Source organism: Danio rerio, chromosome 25 (genome assembly GCF_049306965.1).
Source record: "Danio rerio strain Tuebingen ecotype United States chromosome 25, GRCz12tu, whole genome shotgun sequence".
Classification (NCBI taxonomy): Eukaryota; Metazoa; Chordata; class Actinopteri; order Cypriniformes; family Danionidae; genus Danio; species Danio rerio.
The window spans coordinates 4,318,879-4,335,260 of record NC_133200.1 but is presented as its reverse complement, the minus strand read 5'-3'; the positions used below and the strand labels follow the sequence as shown (position 1 = coordinate 4,335,260).

The following is a 16,382-nucleotide window of genomic DNA, read 5'->3' as shown; positions in this document are numbered from 1 at the left end:
CATGAACACCTTTAAAAACAACATAGTAACCTAAGAATAAAACTAAACAAAAGCAACGACATAGTAACACGCTATATAAACAACCAAACACCCAAGCAGCAACTAGTACGTCTTAATAGCTTAAAAAAACAACCAGAACACTGTAGCAACCATATACCAACGTTACTAAGCAATCATAACACCATAGGAAGTGCATAGCAATGCCTTAAGAAACCAGAACATCATAGCAGCTACATAGGGTCCCCAAAAAAACTCAAACGTCCTAGCAGCCACATGATAACAGCCTAAGAAACAGTTATAACTCTCTTAAATGCATTATAACACATTAAAAACAACCAAACACCATAGCAACAACAACAACTACTACTACATCTTAGCTGCTGTAATATAGTGGCTTAAGAAACTACCAGAACACTGTGGCGACCACATGGCAACATGTTATAAAACAATCATAACACCATAGGAACTGCATACTGTAGCAATTACTTTAGATGAAAATAATGTCTTGTATATTTCTTCTTCCTGTAGATAAGTGTTTGAAATGGCGGACGTTGCCGTTTCAGATGGACGCCGTGGACAAGCGCTATCCTGACAGTTGGGTGTGTTTAATGAACCCGGACGGATCCCAGGACAGGTTTGGGGAATAAAACAGACATCAGAAGTGTTTAAAAACGTCAGCACTGTTTCTTTCTCACTCTTTGGTGTGTTTGCTGTCTGTTCTGTCAGGTGTGATGCGGCGGAGCAGAAGCAGAATCTGCCCGTCGGCATTTTGAAAAAAGACCTCAAGTCTTCAGAGGACAAACAGAAAGATCTGACGGAGAAAATCCGCCAGCAGCAGGAGAAACTGGAGGCCATGCAGGTCCGTATATCACCTCAGCTTTCCTCTGAGAATCTCTGTGTCTGTTTAGTGTTTAATTTAATGGTCGATTTCTTCTCCTTCAGAAAACCACAACAATAAAGTCAGCAGCTGATATCAAACGGCTCCCTCTAGAAGTCAGTGCAAAAACTACAGAAGAGCGCTCACCTCAGGTACTGCTTTTGGTGGATTACAAGGACACACATTTGTATTTTCACATATGTATGACCTAGGGTTGTAACGGTATGAATTTTTTACGGTATGATAATCGTCTAAAACAATACCACGGTTTGACGGTTTCGCGGTATACGGTATGTTACAAATGTTACAAAATAATAGAACAGTGAAGCAAATTTGACTTTTTCCAAATAATATATTTTCAGTTACTATAAACAACACCACTTACAATGAACAAATAAAAAAATAAGAAAATAATAAATAATGTGTCAAAGTCCAAATAAACATGGTGCAAATCCTCAGTAAAAAAATAGATATAAATATTTACTATACTATAAATAGTTACATAACGAAACTAGATTCAATATGGAACATCCTTAGGTTTTATGTGCCAGCATGGATATGGTTGTCTGTGGATATGGATTTGGATGTGGTTGTCTGCAATGCAGACAAACAGCTGCACCTTCATTTGCGTCTTTTGAAAACAGCAAGAGCAGCAGTTCGTCTTTACTGTGTCACTGTTTTGTCATGTTTCTGTGCTGCTGTGCATGCAAAAGTACTTAGTATGAAAATTATTTCATGCAAAACTTTTTTTTTGCGTTTTATTTTGCCGCGCATAAATGTATGCATTTGATGTATGTATCTCTCATTCTGTGTTGTTCAAAAAGCTCACTGTTCGTCCACGAACAAAAGTGAAACCTATGCTTATTGGTTGTGATATAGCGAGTTTGAACCAATCTGGGCATGGAGGAGGGACAATGCATCAATGTATCATGTCTGGTTTGTCCGGAGACGCAGTGACGAGCGTTTCTTTGTCAAATCAGCGTTGTCAAATTTTGATGACGTAACCGCACTCATTCCGGAGCCTCTGAAAGTCCGCGAATGTTATGTGATACAGCACTGGAAAGCTGAGATTCTCTTCTTCTGAGATTAAACATTTAAGAGCAATACTTATTTTTAGCCGCGGGCGGCTGTCTCTGTCTTTAAGGGTTAAAACCGTTGATATGCAATTGTTCATGGTATGATAATCGTGCATGTTCAAATCGTGGTAGACCGTCATACCGGTATATTGTTACAACCCTATGTATGACCTAGGCATTACAATGTTGAGTCTGTTTATGAGGACATGCCTTGTGTCCTTGTCAAAACCGTTATCATATTTAACGGGGTCTTTTCACATACCAGATCTTCTGCTTTTGGTGGATTACATGGACACACATTTGTATAATCACATGCATATGACCTAGGTATTACGATGCCGAGTCAGTTTATGAGGACATGTGTCCTTATAAAAACTGTTATCATATTTAACGGCGTCTTTTCTCTTTTCACATTCCAGATCCACATTTTTTCTCTTAATGACATGCACAGATGAATTGTTCACCACAAATGTGTGCTAACAAAATCAATATGGTTATTTTTGGTTTCATGTGTAACAATTCTCCCTCTCTTTCAGCCAACGCGCTCATCCCAGCGAGCAGCGCCCCGCCCCCGCTCGCCACCTCTTCCAGCAGTGGTCAGGAGAGCTGTCAGTCAACAGCAGATCGTAAAAACTCCTCCCCCGAAACCAGCTCCACCCTCAAGGCCTACCCGGACTCCACCGGCTCCTCCGCCCAAAGCCAAGTCATCTCCAGCTCCTGCAAAAAAACCCGCCCCCAAACATGTGGCTCCGCCCCCTCCACCGCCCACAAAGACGCCAGCTCGCAGAAGTGCTGCACAGAGCCGCACTCCTACAGTAAGTACATTTAATTATGTATTATATGATTCACACTGACAATGACCACAAGGCTCCAATCGTAATTTTGAAGCACAGATTGAGTTACAAAGCACAAAGAGTGACTCCAAATGTGCGGCTCAGTGGTTAGCACTGTACCTTTTAAAACCAGTTGTGAAGCAGCAGTGTGTGAATATAACCAGTGTCTCATGGTAAAAAAAATATTTTTTACTACATTTTTGAACAGTCTGCAGAAACACTTTGATTGACATTCTCCCTTTGTACGTGTCGTCAGAAGGGGAAAGCCCCGCCCATTAGTGACCATCTCATTAGCATAGGATGTTAATCAATTTCATAATTGCTTTATTAGCATGACAAATGTTACAAATGTATTGCCAAAGCAGTTTTAAAGTTACATAAAAATAAAAGAAAATAAATACATAAAAAAAGAAAAAAAATATATACATATAATAATATCAATAATATATCTTATTATTAAATCTGTCATGCTATTATTCAATATGTCATATCATATTATTCATGTATAAAAGTAATCATAGATAATCAAGTTAATGTTGCTTTTAAATCTGCCACTATGTTGACACGGCAGGCACTTTATTCCAGGGGTTTCAGTACAGCGTAACCGCTACTACGTCATCGGGTGGGCGTGGCCTATCTGTGAATTTGCATAGGTCACGGATCATGCGCAGATTGTGAAAATAGCCGTTTGATTCAGATACCTGTACGTAATCGCAGGGGTTTCATGTCCAATGCCTTTTAAATGCAGTACAAAATTGCTCTCCTGATCGCAGGTGTTTCATGTGAGGTCAGTGTATGTTATATTAAACAAATTAACTTAAGATACCTCTCAGATTACATTAATACTGTTATAACTTAAGAAACCTGTCCCGATCCCATGGCTTTTGTGTCAAATAGATTATATATCATATACAGTAACATCAGATACCGGTCCTGATACCTGGGGTTTCATGTATGATCACCTTTATATTATATACAATTACATACAGTAACATCAGATGCCTGTCCTGATCTCAGCTGTTTTGTGTATGATAACTTTTATATTAGTTAACATCAGATACCTGTCCTGATCTCAGAGGTTTCATGTATGATCACTTTTATATACATTAACATCAGATACCTGTCCTGATCCCAGCTGTTTTGTGTATGATGACTTTAAATAAAAATAGAAAATAAATATGAGTTATGTTAATTAACTAAGATCGAGAAAGAAAAATTAACCACGGTTTATTACAGAAAATGTGGTATTTATTTGTTTAAACATGACTGAATACCATATTTTAAACTACAAAAACACGGTTAATCTTACCACAACCATTATTATTTGATTTAAAATGGAAGTACAAAAGCCCAGAGACAGTAAAACGGAGTAAAATGAGGTCAGCCGTTTTTGCTAATGAAATCTTTAAATAGTAGGCTATAACATTATAAAAACAAATAAATAACCTGTATGATTGTTTTTTCCTTCGTTATCCACCGCGGTAGGTTCTTTATCCATAATCGTCCTGTTTGAAATGACCGCGCTAAAAAAGAACCTGTACTGCGCATGATCGGTGACCTCTCAGTATTGTTTTTTTTTTTTTTAAGGGGGCGTTTCCCAAACAATGACTGAGCCACGCCCATTTTACGTCACGGTAATGAAACCCCTGGAATTTAGTGCATGCCATATTGACACACAGGCATCTGTAGCTCCGCCCTCTCCTGAAAAGAGCTCAATCTCGTTTGCATTTAAAGAGACAGTCACCAAAACACCACAATTTGAATCAAAGCCTAAAAGGGTCATTTTTTGTGATGTATTTTGAGCTGAAACTTCACGCACACACACACTAGATACATCAGAGACTTATTTTACATCTTTTAAAAAGGGCCATAATAGGTGCCCTTTAAGAGGCCATGAGTATCACTGTAAATAAGTATATATATATTTCTGTTAGCCATCATCCGCCAAGTCTGCAGCCAAACAAACTCCAACCAACAAGAAAGCAATTATAAAGAAGGGTCGAGTCCAGGAAGAGGATGAGGAAGAGGAAGAAAGCGAAGAGGAGGAGGAAGAGGAAGAAGAAGAGGAGGAGGAGGAAGACAGCGGGTCAGAAGAGGACGAACCTCAACCCAAAAAATCAAAGATGGCGGCGCCTGTTCAGGCTCGAGGGAAAACCGTAGTGGAAAAAAAGCCAGCGGCAGCAGCAGTCGTCAAACAGACCAACACTGAGGTACAGTAACACATCATCCTAGTGGAGATGATTCATTCGCATTTAATTGATCCATATTTCTCTCTCAGGTTATAGCAAATAGCACTAATGAAGATCTGAAGAAAGATGCTGCCAAAAATGCACAGAAAGGTAAAAACTATTGTTTTGCATCAAAATAAGGTCAATTGTAGTGTGAGATAATGATCTAATAATTCGTTTATTTTTAGATAAAGGGATTCTGGTTGAGGCCAAAGTAAACGGCGAGTGGTTCACGGGTCGTGTAACCGCAGTAGAGACGGGAAAAGACAACGTGCGCTGGAAAGTCAAGTTCGACTACGTTCCCATGAACACTCCAAGAGATCGCTGGTACATAAATATACACTAAAATCAATGTGTATTATGCAAATTATATCAGATGCTATACATACAAAATTATTTTTGTTTCTTTAAAATCAGTTTTTTATGTCTTAATATTCAGGGATGGGCAGTATTTATGATGCATGTATTTCAAATACGTTTGTTGAAGTCCATCTATTAGCCCAATGATGAAACTAAAAGCATAGTCAGAGGTTAAAGGTGCAGTAGGTGATCTGCCAAAAAGCTAACCGCTTAGCATATTGGACTGCGGGGAGGGACTGTGATTCAAAGCCACACCCCCTAAATCGCGAGTGCGCGCACCGCGTCACAACAGCCGACAGACAACCCACTAGTTCAGGTCATTCGCCAGTTAGTTAGTGCCAGCACTGTGCAGGAATTACATGAAATACTAAGCCACACTTACATGCTATTTCAGAGCGAATATTCAGAGTAGCAGTAAACAGTATAGGAAGGCTGTCATTGTTCAAAAAATGACCCAATGTGAATATAAAAGCAACTTCAGCTCAGTAAAGCAGGTGAGGCGGAATAGCGCTGTTTACTGGTGTTTTATTGTTAAACTAAATATAAATCTACATTATAGATAAATTTGTTGAAAATAATCACATCAATCTTTCACCGGGAGATTTCAGTGGCTGAACAACACGTCTAGAAGTCATTCATAACAAAACACAATCTAACATAAAATAGTTTCAAAACAGAACATGACCTGTCTAACAGTGATACTTCAGCCATGGTGTCGTCCCTCCTCCAGCGTCCTAAAGTAACTCCAAAATTGATTCAGGTTTTTAAAAGTTTCAATTCAGCTTTTGATTTCTCCCGGTCCGTCTCGTGACCGCGCGGCCACTTTAAGGGCGAATTATACCCGCGCCTGGCTTTGCAGTAATCGGCCCGAGCACAGCTGTCCTTCGGCGGCTCCGACTCAGCATCTGCGAGCGGCCCACAGCTCGCTCGCGCGCATGCGTTTGTGATGCAGACGGGCACGGGCTAATGGCGGATCTGCGTGAACACATGCGCAGAAGTCGGAATCTACATTTGTTGACAGACAGTCTGATCTGCCTATCGGAATTAAGGGAGATGACGATCCGACTCTATTTAATTGGATGAACATTTTTTAGTTTTATGCTTTACCCAGAATATAAAAATACTTATAAACACATTTAGATCATTTACTGTAATCAGTACTATTGGACTGTGAAGAGACTTTCAACCAGCACAACAAAAAATGTTTCTGAAGACAATCACCTACTGCACCTTTAAATGCATGTAAGCCTTTTCTAGTGCTTCTGCAAAGAATTTTGTTATTTATTTATATTCGTTTTTTAGCTCCGAGTTTAATCTGACTCCAATTTTAAGTGATCCTAAAATTTAGACTGTATTACTAATTGTAAGAGCAGATCACATTCATCATGTTTATATTCTAAAATCATATTATTGTTTTCATTTCTCTGAACTCTTAATTTTTATGGTTGAACTAATGCTTACGCTTTAAATTAGGGTTTCATTAGTTAATGTATTTACTAACATGGACTAATTATGAATAATACTTGTACAGCATTTAGAATTCATAGTTCAGCGTGTACTAATGCATTATTAACATCCAAATTCATGCATTGTAACATTAGCTAATGCACCGTGAGTTAACAAACTAACGATCGTATTTTCATTACTAACATTAACAAATACTGTAATAAATGTATAGTTCATTGTTTGTTCATGTTAGTCAATGCATTAACATTCACGAACACAACCTTATTGTAAAGTGTAACCGAATTAACTTTAGCAATCAAAAAGATTCAAATTCATTTCATTTTCAGGGTGTCTGTGGATCCTCAAAAAGTCTTATATTCCATAGTATAAAATTAAGATCTTAATTAGTCTTAAATCTGTCTCAAAGGTCTTAAAGATGCAATCGAACCGACACCACAAAGAAGACTTTGTTATATATTGAAGCAAATGTTACTATTAGTTAATTTAAAAATTGCTTTCAGGTTTTTTACTCTATCTATGTAATATAAAGAGTATTAAGGATGGTAATTAATTAGTTGTGTTGCGTGCTTTTTTTGTAAATACTGATTTATTATTATACTTTACAATTGGTCTTAAATATTATTCTGTTTTGTTTTAAAAAGCTTTAGAAAAGTCTTAAATTTAACTCTGCAGATACCCTGATGTTTACAATTAAACCTTTTACACAATTTAAAAGTTTGATTCATTTTTGAGGAACTGAGAAAAACACTTATTTAAAATGTAAACATTGCTACAGCCACTACTGTTGCACTCTCAAAAACGTAAGCTGCGTCCCAAATAGCACACTATACACTATGCACTCATGCACTATGTACTTATGCACTTACACACTCAACAGGATAGTACATGTATGTAGTGTTGTCCCAAATGACACACTAATGTTTTTTTACTAAGAGGAAATTCAAACCGTTTCCCTGATGACGTTTGACGGTCGCCAAATCAGTGAAATAAACGAACGAATTATCAAATAATACCTATCGTGAGTATTGCCGCATTCACCATCGGGAGGCGCTATAATCACTCTCGTTGGAGAATTTTGCTTTCTCCATCCAAAATAAATAAAGTTATCCAACATGTGCATCCGATAGCTCCGCCCCTTCCGCTACGTAAGCAAACCTGCGGTCGTTGAGTGCGTGAAGTGTCCATCATTACACACTTCACTTTAGCGGCTGAATGAGTGCATAATCCTGGTAATTAAAGTGCACTTATTATTCTTAGAGTTTTCAGTGTGAACACACTACTTACACTATTTATACTACAAAATGGCGTAGAATAGTGCATAAGTATGCGATTTGGGACGCAGCTGTAGTCTAATGCAGTGGTTCCCAAAATGGGGTTTCGGGACAATGTCGAGGGGTCGCTTGGTGATTTAAAAAAAAAAAGATAAATTTAATTAAACAAATAGATTTATCATTTGCTGCATATTGATTTTATAGCACCAGGTTAAACTTTCTGACACCTTTATGGCACTCAAATACATTCAAAATAATTACAGGCCACAACTGAACATGCAGTGGCGAGTGGCGTTCTCCAAAATAAAACTAAGAAACTAAGAATAGACTTGTGCTGTAAACATTGTGCCCACCAGTCTCATTAGGTGAAGTTAATATTAAATTAAATGAATAATGACTATAAAAAAAAATTAAATGGTTGTTAGACTGTTGCACTTTTTTTGTGCTCGTGTGTGTGTGTGTGTGTGTGTGTGTGTGTGTGTGTGTGTGTGTGTGTGTGTGTGTGTGTGTGTGCTTGCGTGCGTGCGTGCGTGTGTAGGCCTATACACTGTTGTGTGTGCAACGTTTGTATATTTACAGTATATCACGAGAACATACATTATACCGAGAAAAATGGAGGTCATGAGCCACTAGCATTGTTATTTTGGAGGTCACGGGCTGAAATGTTTGGTTACCCCTGGTCTAATACAAAAAAAATGTGTGTGTGTTTGTTTTCAGGGTGTTTAAGGGAAGTGATGATGTCCGTCTTATGCGTCCCGCCTCCCCAGAGTCACGGAGTCCAGACACCAATCAGGGACCAGCGCGATCTGTGACTCCGCCCACTGCTGCTGAACCCGACACCACTCAGAGCGGGCCAAGCAGAGAGACATCAGAAGGCCTGGTGACCATGATGAGGTGAGCTTTGTTTTGCTAAGGACATTTTTGTGTGCATTGGGGTTTAATAACTAAATTTTGCATAACTGTTTGTTTACTGAAGCTGTTCCAGAGCAATACATACTAGTGATGCGCGGGTGGCGGATAATTCGCGGGTCGGGTAATAAAAAAAATACATTATGATTAATTGCGAGTGGGTTGCGGGTGGATGTAGGGGGACATAGCAGTGGACCAGCGAAAAAAGCAGAAAGTGAGCTTTGCAGAATGGGAAAGACGAGACGCCCAAAATAATGGATGAATGCAAGAGTAGCCCTACTGTTCAAAGATTCAGTTAGAGGAGTCATCACAGGAAAATCTGCTATCGTTCTAGGAGAAACAAGATCGCATATTTCCACGACTGCAGCGCCTTGCGAGGAGAATCTTGTTCATTCCTACAAGCGGTGCAAGCTGTTAGATCACACTCTCCACACCAGATAAATACGATCCAGCCTCCGACGGCAGATCTTGTCAGAAAATGTCTGTTACTCCATGTATTTGGATAACAAGTCAGCAGAGTTTCAATACCCAAACCTGTTAACCAGTATTCAACTGAATTGAAAGTCTACTATCAAAATAGGAGTTGACGATGGAAGGAAGCCAGAGAGAGCAGAAGCAGGAGACGAAGTGATGATGATAAAGAGCAGGGTTTATTGAATAATCTTAGTTGCTTGTGTTTCAGTGCATGCTCGTACTTCGTCTGAACAGCACAAACATAACAACGGTTATTATACATCAAGCCACAAGACCTTGAATTAGAGATATACCCTCATATCTCATATCAGTGTAGAGGAACATTGCATGAAACACCATCAACATAAGACCCAACAATGGAAACGCACTAAAAGCACAAGTAATAAGAAATATATTAAATAAAGGAATCAAATTAATAAATGATTAATGTAATAAATAAGAACAATTAAAAATATGAATCAAGTGAATGGGTGACTAAATGAACAACCAAGATTTATAATTGATTATATAACCATAACTGAACTTATCAATGTAAAACAAATAATAGGAAAACAAAACACTTTAGAATATAGTATTGATTTCATTTAAAGTACACACAGGTTATAACAAATCCCAGATTCTACCGAGCGAACACTCATTCAGTGCACAGGGCTCGAAATTAACTTTCTTACTTGGTAGCACCGGTGCTCCCAACCTGAAATATTTAGGAGCACCAGAAAAAATTTAGGAGCACCCACCAAAAATGAATGATATATTTGACAAGTTGTATATTAAGGGATTTATTGTATTTGAAAACAACATCAATTGGGACTAACAAAACCCAGAAACAACTATCTAACTAATGCTGTGATGACTTAATATTTGTACAATAATTCCAAAATGAATGTTGAATAATTATAAAATATTATTGATGATGATGATGATGACAATAATACTAATGATGAATTATATTTCTCATCATCATTATGATGCCTTGAATGTGCTTTAATGCAAGTTATCTGCTATATAAAGTCCTGCTGTTACTTTATGAAAAATAAATTGATGGTTTGCATCAAACACAAATGAAGCATTGTAGTAAGAAATATTTATTTTGTACTATTGTTTTGCAAAGCAAAACAGTCATCTGCAAAGCAGTCATCAGTAATTAAATAGAAAAATAATATACACCTCAAGAAAGAACGAACAAAAGAAAGGAAGGAAGGTCTCACTTTTAAAAGTTTTGGTTTCGGTTCGTGTCGTTTTAATGCTCAGCCTCTTTATCCGCTGAATTACATTTTTCTTTGTTTGCGGGAAAGCATGCGAGTCAGCCGACCCAATAAGAGGGGGGCAGAGCAGGATTCTCCCGATGCCCACCGGCGCAATACTGTTCTTTGTTATAACCCGCATCAGATCAAACTCAGTAAAGGCGAGCTTCTTTGGCGATGGTGTTTTAGCGGACATTTGCGCTGTTGCAGCCTGCTCACAAGGAAACGTATGAAAAAGTTATGAATTGCCGTGAGATTGTGTTGGCTGAACACGCAGTGCATACAACGCATCGAGATTCAGTGTACTTTTCACTCTTCAGCCGTTTGCATTCCCCGCGGTCACAAAAGCTCCCTCCCTGTCATCTGACACCGGAAAGTCTTGAGTGATTGACGGCTAATATGAACCAATATAGCGGCAGGGAAAAGCGAATTTACCACGTTTTTAGAAAAAAAAAAAAAAAACAGGTCGCACTATAACCATAATATGCAGTCGCACGAATGCTCCCAATATATATTATGAGTCGCATAGCTTAAATTTCGGGCGCATATGCGACTGAAATGGTCGCAATTTCGAGCCCTGGTGCAGCTGGCCGCATTTTAGACGCGAGGCGCCATCGCCTGAATCCAGGCGCAGTAGATAATGTTCTGTTTTTGTACAGTGCAAAGAAAAAGGCGACGTAAACATAACATACCTGCCGTCTAGGCTGAAGTATGACCCTTTTTGTTATCTTGTTTCTGTATCTGTACGAGCTAAAATGTCTTACTTTTACTTTCTGTATCTATAAATAAATGTTCATTAAAAAACGGTTATGCTTAACATGTTATTTTACTATCAGAGATGCGCAGATCAAAGCTCACTGAATCTGCTGTTAATATCCATGATGACCTGAGCCGGCGCGTCCATAGAGGCGACCCAGGCGGCCGCCTAGAGAGGGCGGTGTCCGCGACACCCCTCTCGTTCCTCTCTTTTGTCCGTGACAATCCCCCCACCGCCCTGGTCCTCGCTGTTGTACGCACAGTCACACCCCCGTCTCTTATTTTTGCTTTCAGTATGAGGGCGGCATGATCATCTTTTGCCTAGAGCTCAGGTGTAGTTTGCTCCAGCCCTGACGGTGACCTATCATGCCCAAAACAAAGAATTAAATTATTAAGTGATGATCAGGTGCGTGTCGGGTGGGGTTACATATATCGGATAAAAAATATGTGGATGATTAGTATGAAGCCACGGGTTTGGGTGTGCCATTTCAGCCACTCCGCGCATCACTAATACATATTAAATAATGACCACTAGGTGTCACTGTAGAGAGGCACTTTGAAACGTTTTAAAGTAGAGGTCTGCATTCCCGCAGAATCCCGCGAGACCCGACCAGATTTCTGCGGCGCGGGAATAAATTTCCAAATAAATCGCGGGAGCGGTCGGTAACAGGTTTAATTTGGGACGGGAGCGGGCTGTCTAGCAATATCGCGGATATTGCTATGCGAATGAGAGAGAGAGAGAGCTTTGCCTGTGTGTGTACTTGGTGCTTGTGTGTGTGTATGTTAGTGCGCACGAGAGAGAGAAAGAGCTTTCCCAGATAGCAAAATACACTCAGGCCAGTTCCGGCTAGATTCTTGCCTGCCGGAGACTTACTACTCGGCCCGGCTCCGGCTGCCGGACTCGGGCCGGATGCTTGTGAACTCACTGTCCGATTCCGGCCCGAATCAATCGCGCAGGAACCGGCCCGAGAGTAATGTGCGCTGCGGCCCGGAGCTGGCGCGACTCAGTATTTATATACCTTTATATAAAACCTTTTGGTATTACATTGGTACTTGATACATGGTATTACAAGCCTTTGAGTTGATATGACAGCAAACGCCTGTGTGTCTGCTTGGGGCTTGTGTGTGTGTGTGTTAGTGCGCACGCGCGTGTATGAGAGAGAGAGAGCTTTGTCTGTGTGTGTGTGTGCTTGGTGCTGTCTGTGTGTGTGTGTGTGTTTATACAGACAGCTTGGCTGTCTGGACTGTATAGCTGGGGGATTTTCGGTTTTGTTCTCCCCCGCTCTTTAGCGGGATCGGGCGCGGCAGGCAGAAAACGGGGCGGGTTGGGCAGCGGGACAACAAATTCTTAATATAAGCGGGAGCGGTTGGGTTCGGGCTAAAACCTGGCGGGTGCAGGCGGGAGCAGGATTTAAAATTTAGTCCCGCGCAGATCTCTATTTTAAAGCTTCGACTGTTTAACGCCCCATTCACATAGGACTTCAACATCAACGCTTGGCTGTTGGGGCTAACGCGATCGTCATAGCAGGCCACTGTCAAGCTGGTGTATTTGCATACAGCGATCTGATTGGCTGACGCTTCCGTGGGCGCTTGAAAAGTTGAGCTAGTTCCAACTTCTGCAGCAAGCAACGCCTCTGAAACGGCGCCGTTCGGCAACGCCTGACGTCGCCCATTCAAGGTGAATGGAAAGTGTTGATGCTGATGAACCGTGTGAATAGGGCGTCAGTGTTTCATGAAGCCTTTGCCCACCCATACTTTAGGCATCTTTCCTAAATTCAGATTTTTTTTTTTGAGTTATTAACAAATTTCCTATTACATTCCTGTTTTATTTGCCACAGGACGTTGCTACGCTATTTTTTCCCTCCGGACTTTCGAATCCCCAAGGATTCTGTGAACACTATGAGTGCTGAGGACCTTGTGGCCTTTCCCATCGTGAGTACAGACCACCATTAAAGACTTGAAGGGATATTTATATTAAATCAGGAATAACTGTAGTGTCTTGTGCATTGCAGAAGGAGTATTTCCAGCAGTACGAGGCCGGACTGCAGAGTCTGTGTAATTCCTATCAGACTCGGGCAGAATCCCGAGCTCGAGCCGTAGAGGAGAAAAGCAGCGGAGCAGAAACCAAACTCCGGGAGTCAGAAGAGAAACTCCGCAAACTCAGAACCAACATCGTCGCTCTCCTGCAGAAAGTCCAGGAGGTCTGAAAAACACTGAAATTATCCGTTATTATTGACCTTATTCTGCAATGCGGAAGTGCACTCGTTTTTTTCAATAGTTTTAGAGCAGGAGTGTCAATTTATAAACAAATAATAATACTTTAAACTCTATTCTGAATGTAACTGTGTAGAGACCTGAGGACAGGTGTGATGTGCTCTGATTTCCTGGTTCTGGTCAGAATCCTGGCCGCAGCGTTTTGGATAAGCTGCAACTGTCTGACTGCCTTTTTGGGAAGGCCAGTGAGGAGTCCATTAAGCCTAGATCACACTAGAGGATTTTAAGCCTGATTTGAGCCCGATTTGGAAGTTAACGAGCTCGCCGACAGATCGGGCTGTGATCGGGAAGAAATCTGCGGGTGCTCGGCGCTCGCCGCTCTTTATGTGTGAACTACTGAACAACGCAACGAGGCTCGCTGACGCGTCGCCGACACCTCGCAGACGGAAATCCAACATTCAGCATGCTAAATATTCCAGAGCAGTCGACCGACTCAAGCCCACGTGTGGTCAGATGTAGTGACGAGCTGCAGCCAATGAGAGAGCATATCAGCATGAGCTGAATGCCTGTGTGTTCAGGAGCTCAGCAGAAACATCTGTGATTGGTCAGAATGGGCATCGGTGCACTCGCTTCATTCTGCGTTAGCACAGACATGAGAGTAGGATATATTAACAGTGGAACTAGAATTCTGTAACTATTAGAATTACCATACTGCTCATTCTGACCGTTCTCATATAAAACGCCATACTGTCACAACATATTTACATTCAAAGCTATTATTGAGATATTAAAATTAAGCTTTGAATGTCTGGCATCATATTTAATGACACCATTACCCTAAAAATATAATCTTATTTTGGTAATACAGTCTATAAATATGTAGTTAAGATACTAGAAAGGTCAGGTCTGCAAAGGTCTTATCTTTCATTTTCACTTTCAAACAGGAGCTATTCGGCACAGAATATGCTGTTTTGAAAGATATCTGAAGTAAATTGATGTTTTTGCCATCAGAAAGTTTTGTTTATGTTAGCAGGAAGTTGCTTGGCAAAAAAATGCACACATATTTAAAGTCACAGCGAAAAGTATCAGACATGCATGCAGTCATTTTGACCAGTATGGTAATTTAAGGCAGAAATGCTCAGTTCTTTACTGTTTTGTAATAAAAAATAACAATGTCAGAAAGAAATACACTGATAGTTAGAAAACGGCAGGGTGTTATTTGTTAGTTTTATTTCAAAGAGTTATACAATTACAAAAATTAAAAACTCTCTGTGTATCTATCCACTCAAACCTTGCAGATGAGTGATTAATCCGCTCATAAATCAGCTGATTTGACGATGTTTTTAAATGCTTTCTCCAAAGCTTGAAACGCTATCATTGATGTCATTAGCACACAAGCAGCCAATAGTGTTCAGCTTTTTCTGACGACTCCTCCCTCAAAATTTTATTGGCTGTGGTTTGGTAGCTTGAATGAGCTGTTGGGAAATGAGTTGTCAGATTATGTAGTGTGTGACCCCCCTCTTGTGGATCATTTAGAGAGTGTTGTGTAGTGTGAACACCAGAGATTAAAAGACGCAAAGTCAAGTCATGTAGTGTGAAGGGCACAGCGATCTGCTGACGTTTAAAATCCTGTAGTGTGAACTAGGCTTTACAGTAATCCGCCCTGCTGCTGATAAAAGCATGAACAAGTTTTTCTAAGTCCTCACTGGAAACAAAGCACCTGATTCTTGCAATGTTTTTTATTGAATCAAGTAAATTATAACATGATTATTTCAACAAATTTCAGTATGAGTACATATTAGTTAAGGCCACATAATATATAGTGGACAATATTTCTAAATAATTAAATGATCTGATTATAATTGTCTTGATTTGGAGATTTTTCAGGATTCTCTTCTCATGTGTTTATTTTGTTCTGCAGGACATTGAGATCAGCAGTGACGATGAGCTGGACGCCTATATTGAAGATTTGGTCACAAAGGGAGAGTGAGACTCTGCATCTACTGTTTTACCTTCATCTTCATGGTCTATCTTTTGTTTCTTGCGTTCTGACGGCGGACTGGAGATGATTACTGGTCGGCTGCGTCTTCATCCCTATTTACCGTGACTGAACTCTAATGCAGCAAGAGCTTCATTTACAATTTCAACACCACTTTGGTTTAAACGCCTCTCATCCATCAACTCGGGCTTGGAGTTTGAACTTGTGGGCCGCTGGCGATGATGAGAGATTTGAATGGTTTCATAAAACCTGCGGTTTGACGACTTTGTTTGGTTTTACTCTGAATAGAGGTTTTGAGTTCACTGTTTTTTATTTTTAGGGTCTCAGTGTTATAAAGCTTCATTCTCCAACCGGTTTCAGCTGTTCTCACAGCTCACACGGACTCCTTTCAATCCAGTTCAACATTTTGAGTTTTAAAATGGGCTTTAACCTGCTGCTATGTTATCCAAATCGTCAAAAGTTTTGAGTTACTTCCCATTTCGTTTTTCCATGTATGTGGATGTGATATTCAGTTCGTTATTTTTAATCTTTCAGTTTCCGTTTTTTGGAATAAACACTGATAGGATGCTGTTAACCTCTTCAGTTACAGTATTTAGTCGTCATCTTTATAACTGAGAATATTTTTTAAAAAGTTTTATTAAAACAGTCCAATAAAGTTTAGGATGTACATAGTG

The 16,382-nt window shown here is 40.0% G+C and overlaps 1 protein-coding gene across 6 annotated transcripts in view; it reads left to right on the top strand.

The window, feature by feature from the left end:
- The window catches only part of morc2 (MORC family CW-type zinc finger 2), a 39,519-nt gene extending 23,137 nt beyond the window's left edge, over positions 1–16,382 (top strand). For 3 of the 6 annotated variants that reach the window (XR_012399854.1, XR_012399855.1, XR_012399853.1), the window contains exons 17-27: positions 529–634; positions 727–859; positions 943–1,029; positions 2,490–2,768; positions 4,721–4,996; positions 5,065–5,125; positions 5,203–5,341; positions 8,830–9,006; positions 13,334–13,427; positions 13,508–13,961; positions 15,355–16,375. Coding sequence is in view for 3 of the 6 variants with exons in the window: in NM_001003994.1 (NP_001003994.1) it covers positions 529–634; positions 727–859; positions 943–1,029; positions 2,490–2,768; positions 4,721–4,996; positions 5,065–5,125; positions 5,203–5,341; positions 8,830–9,006; positions 13,334–13,427; positions 13,508–13,696; positions 15,631–15,699 (1,610 nt within the window). In the remaining 3 variants the exon portion in view is untranslated. 6 annotated transcript variants of the gene reach the window in all.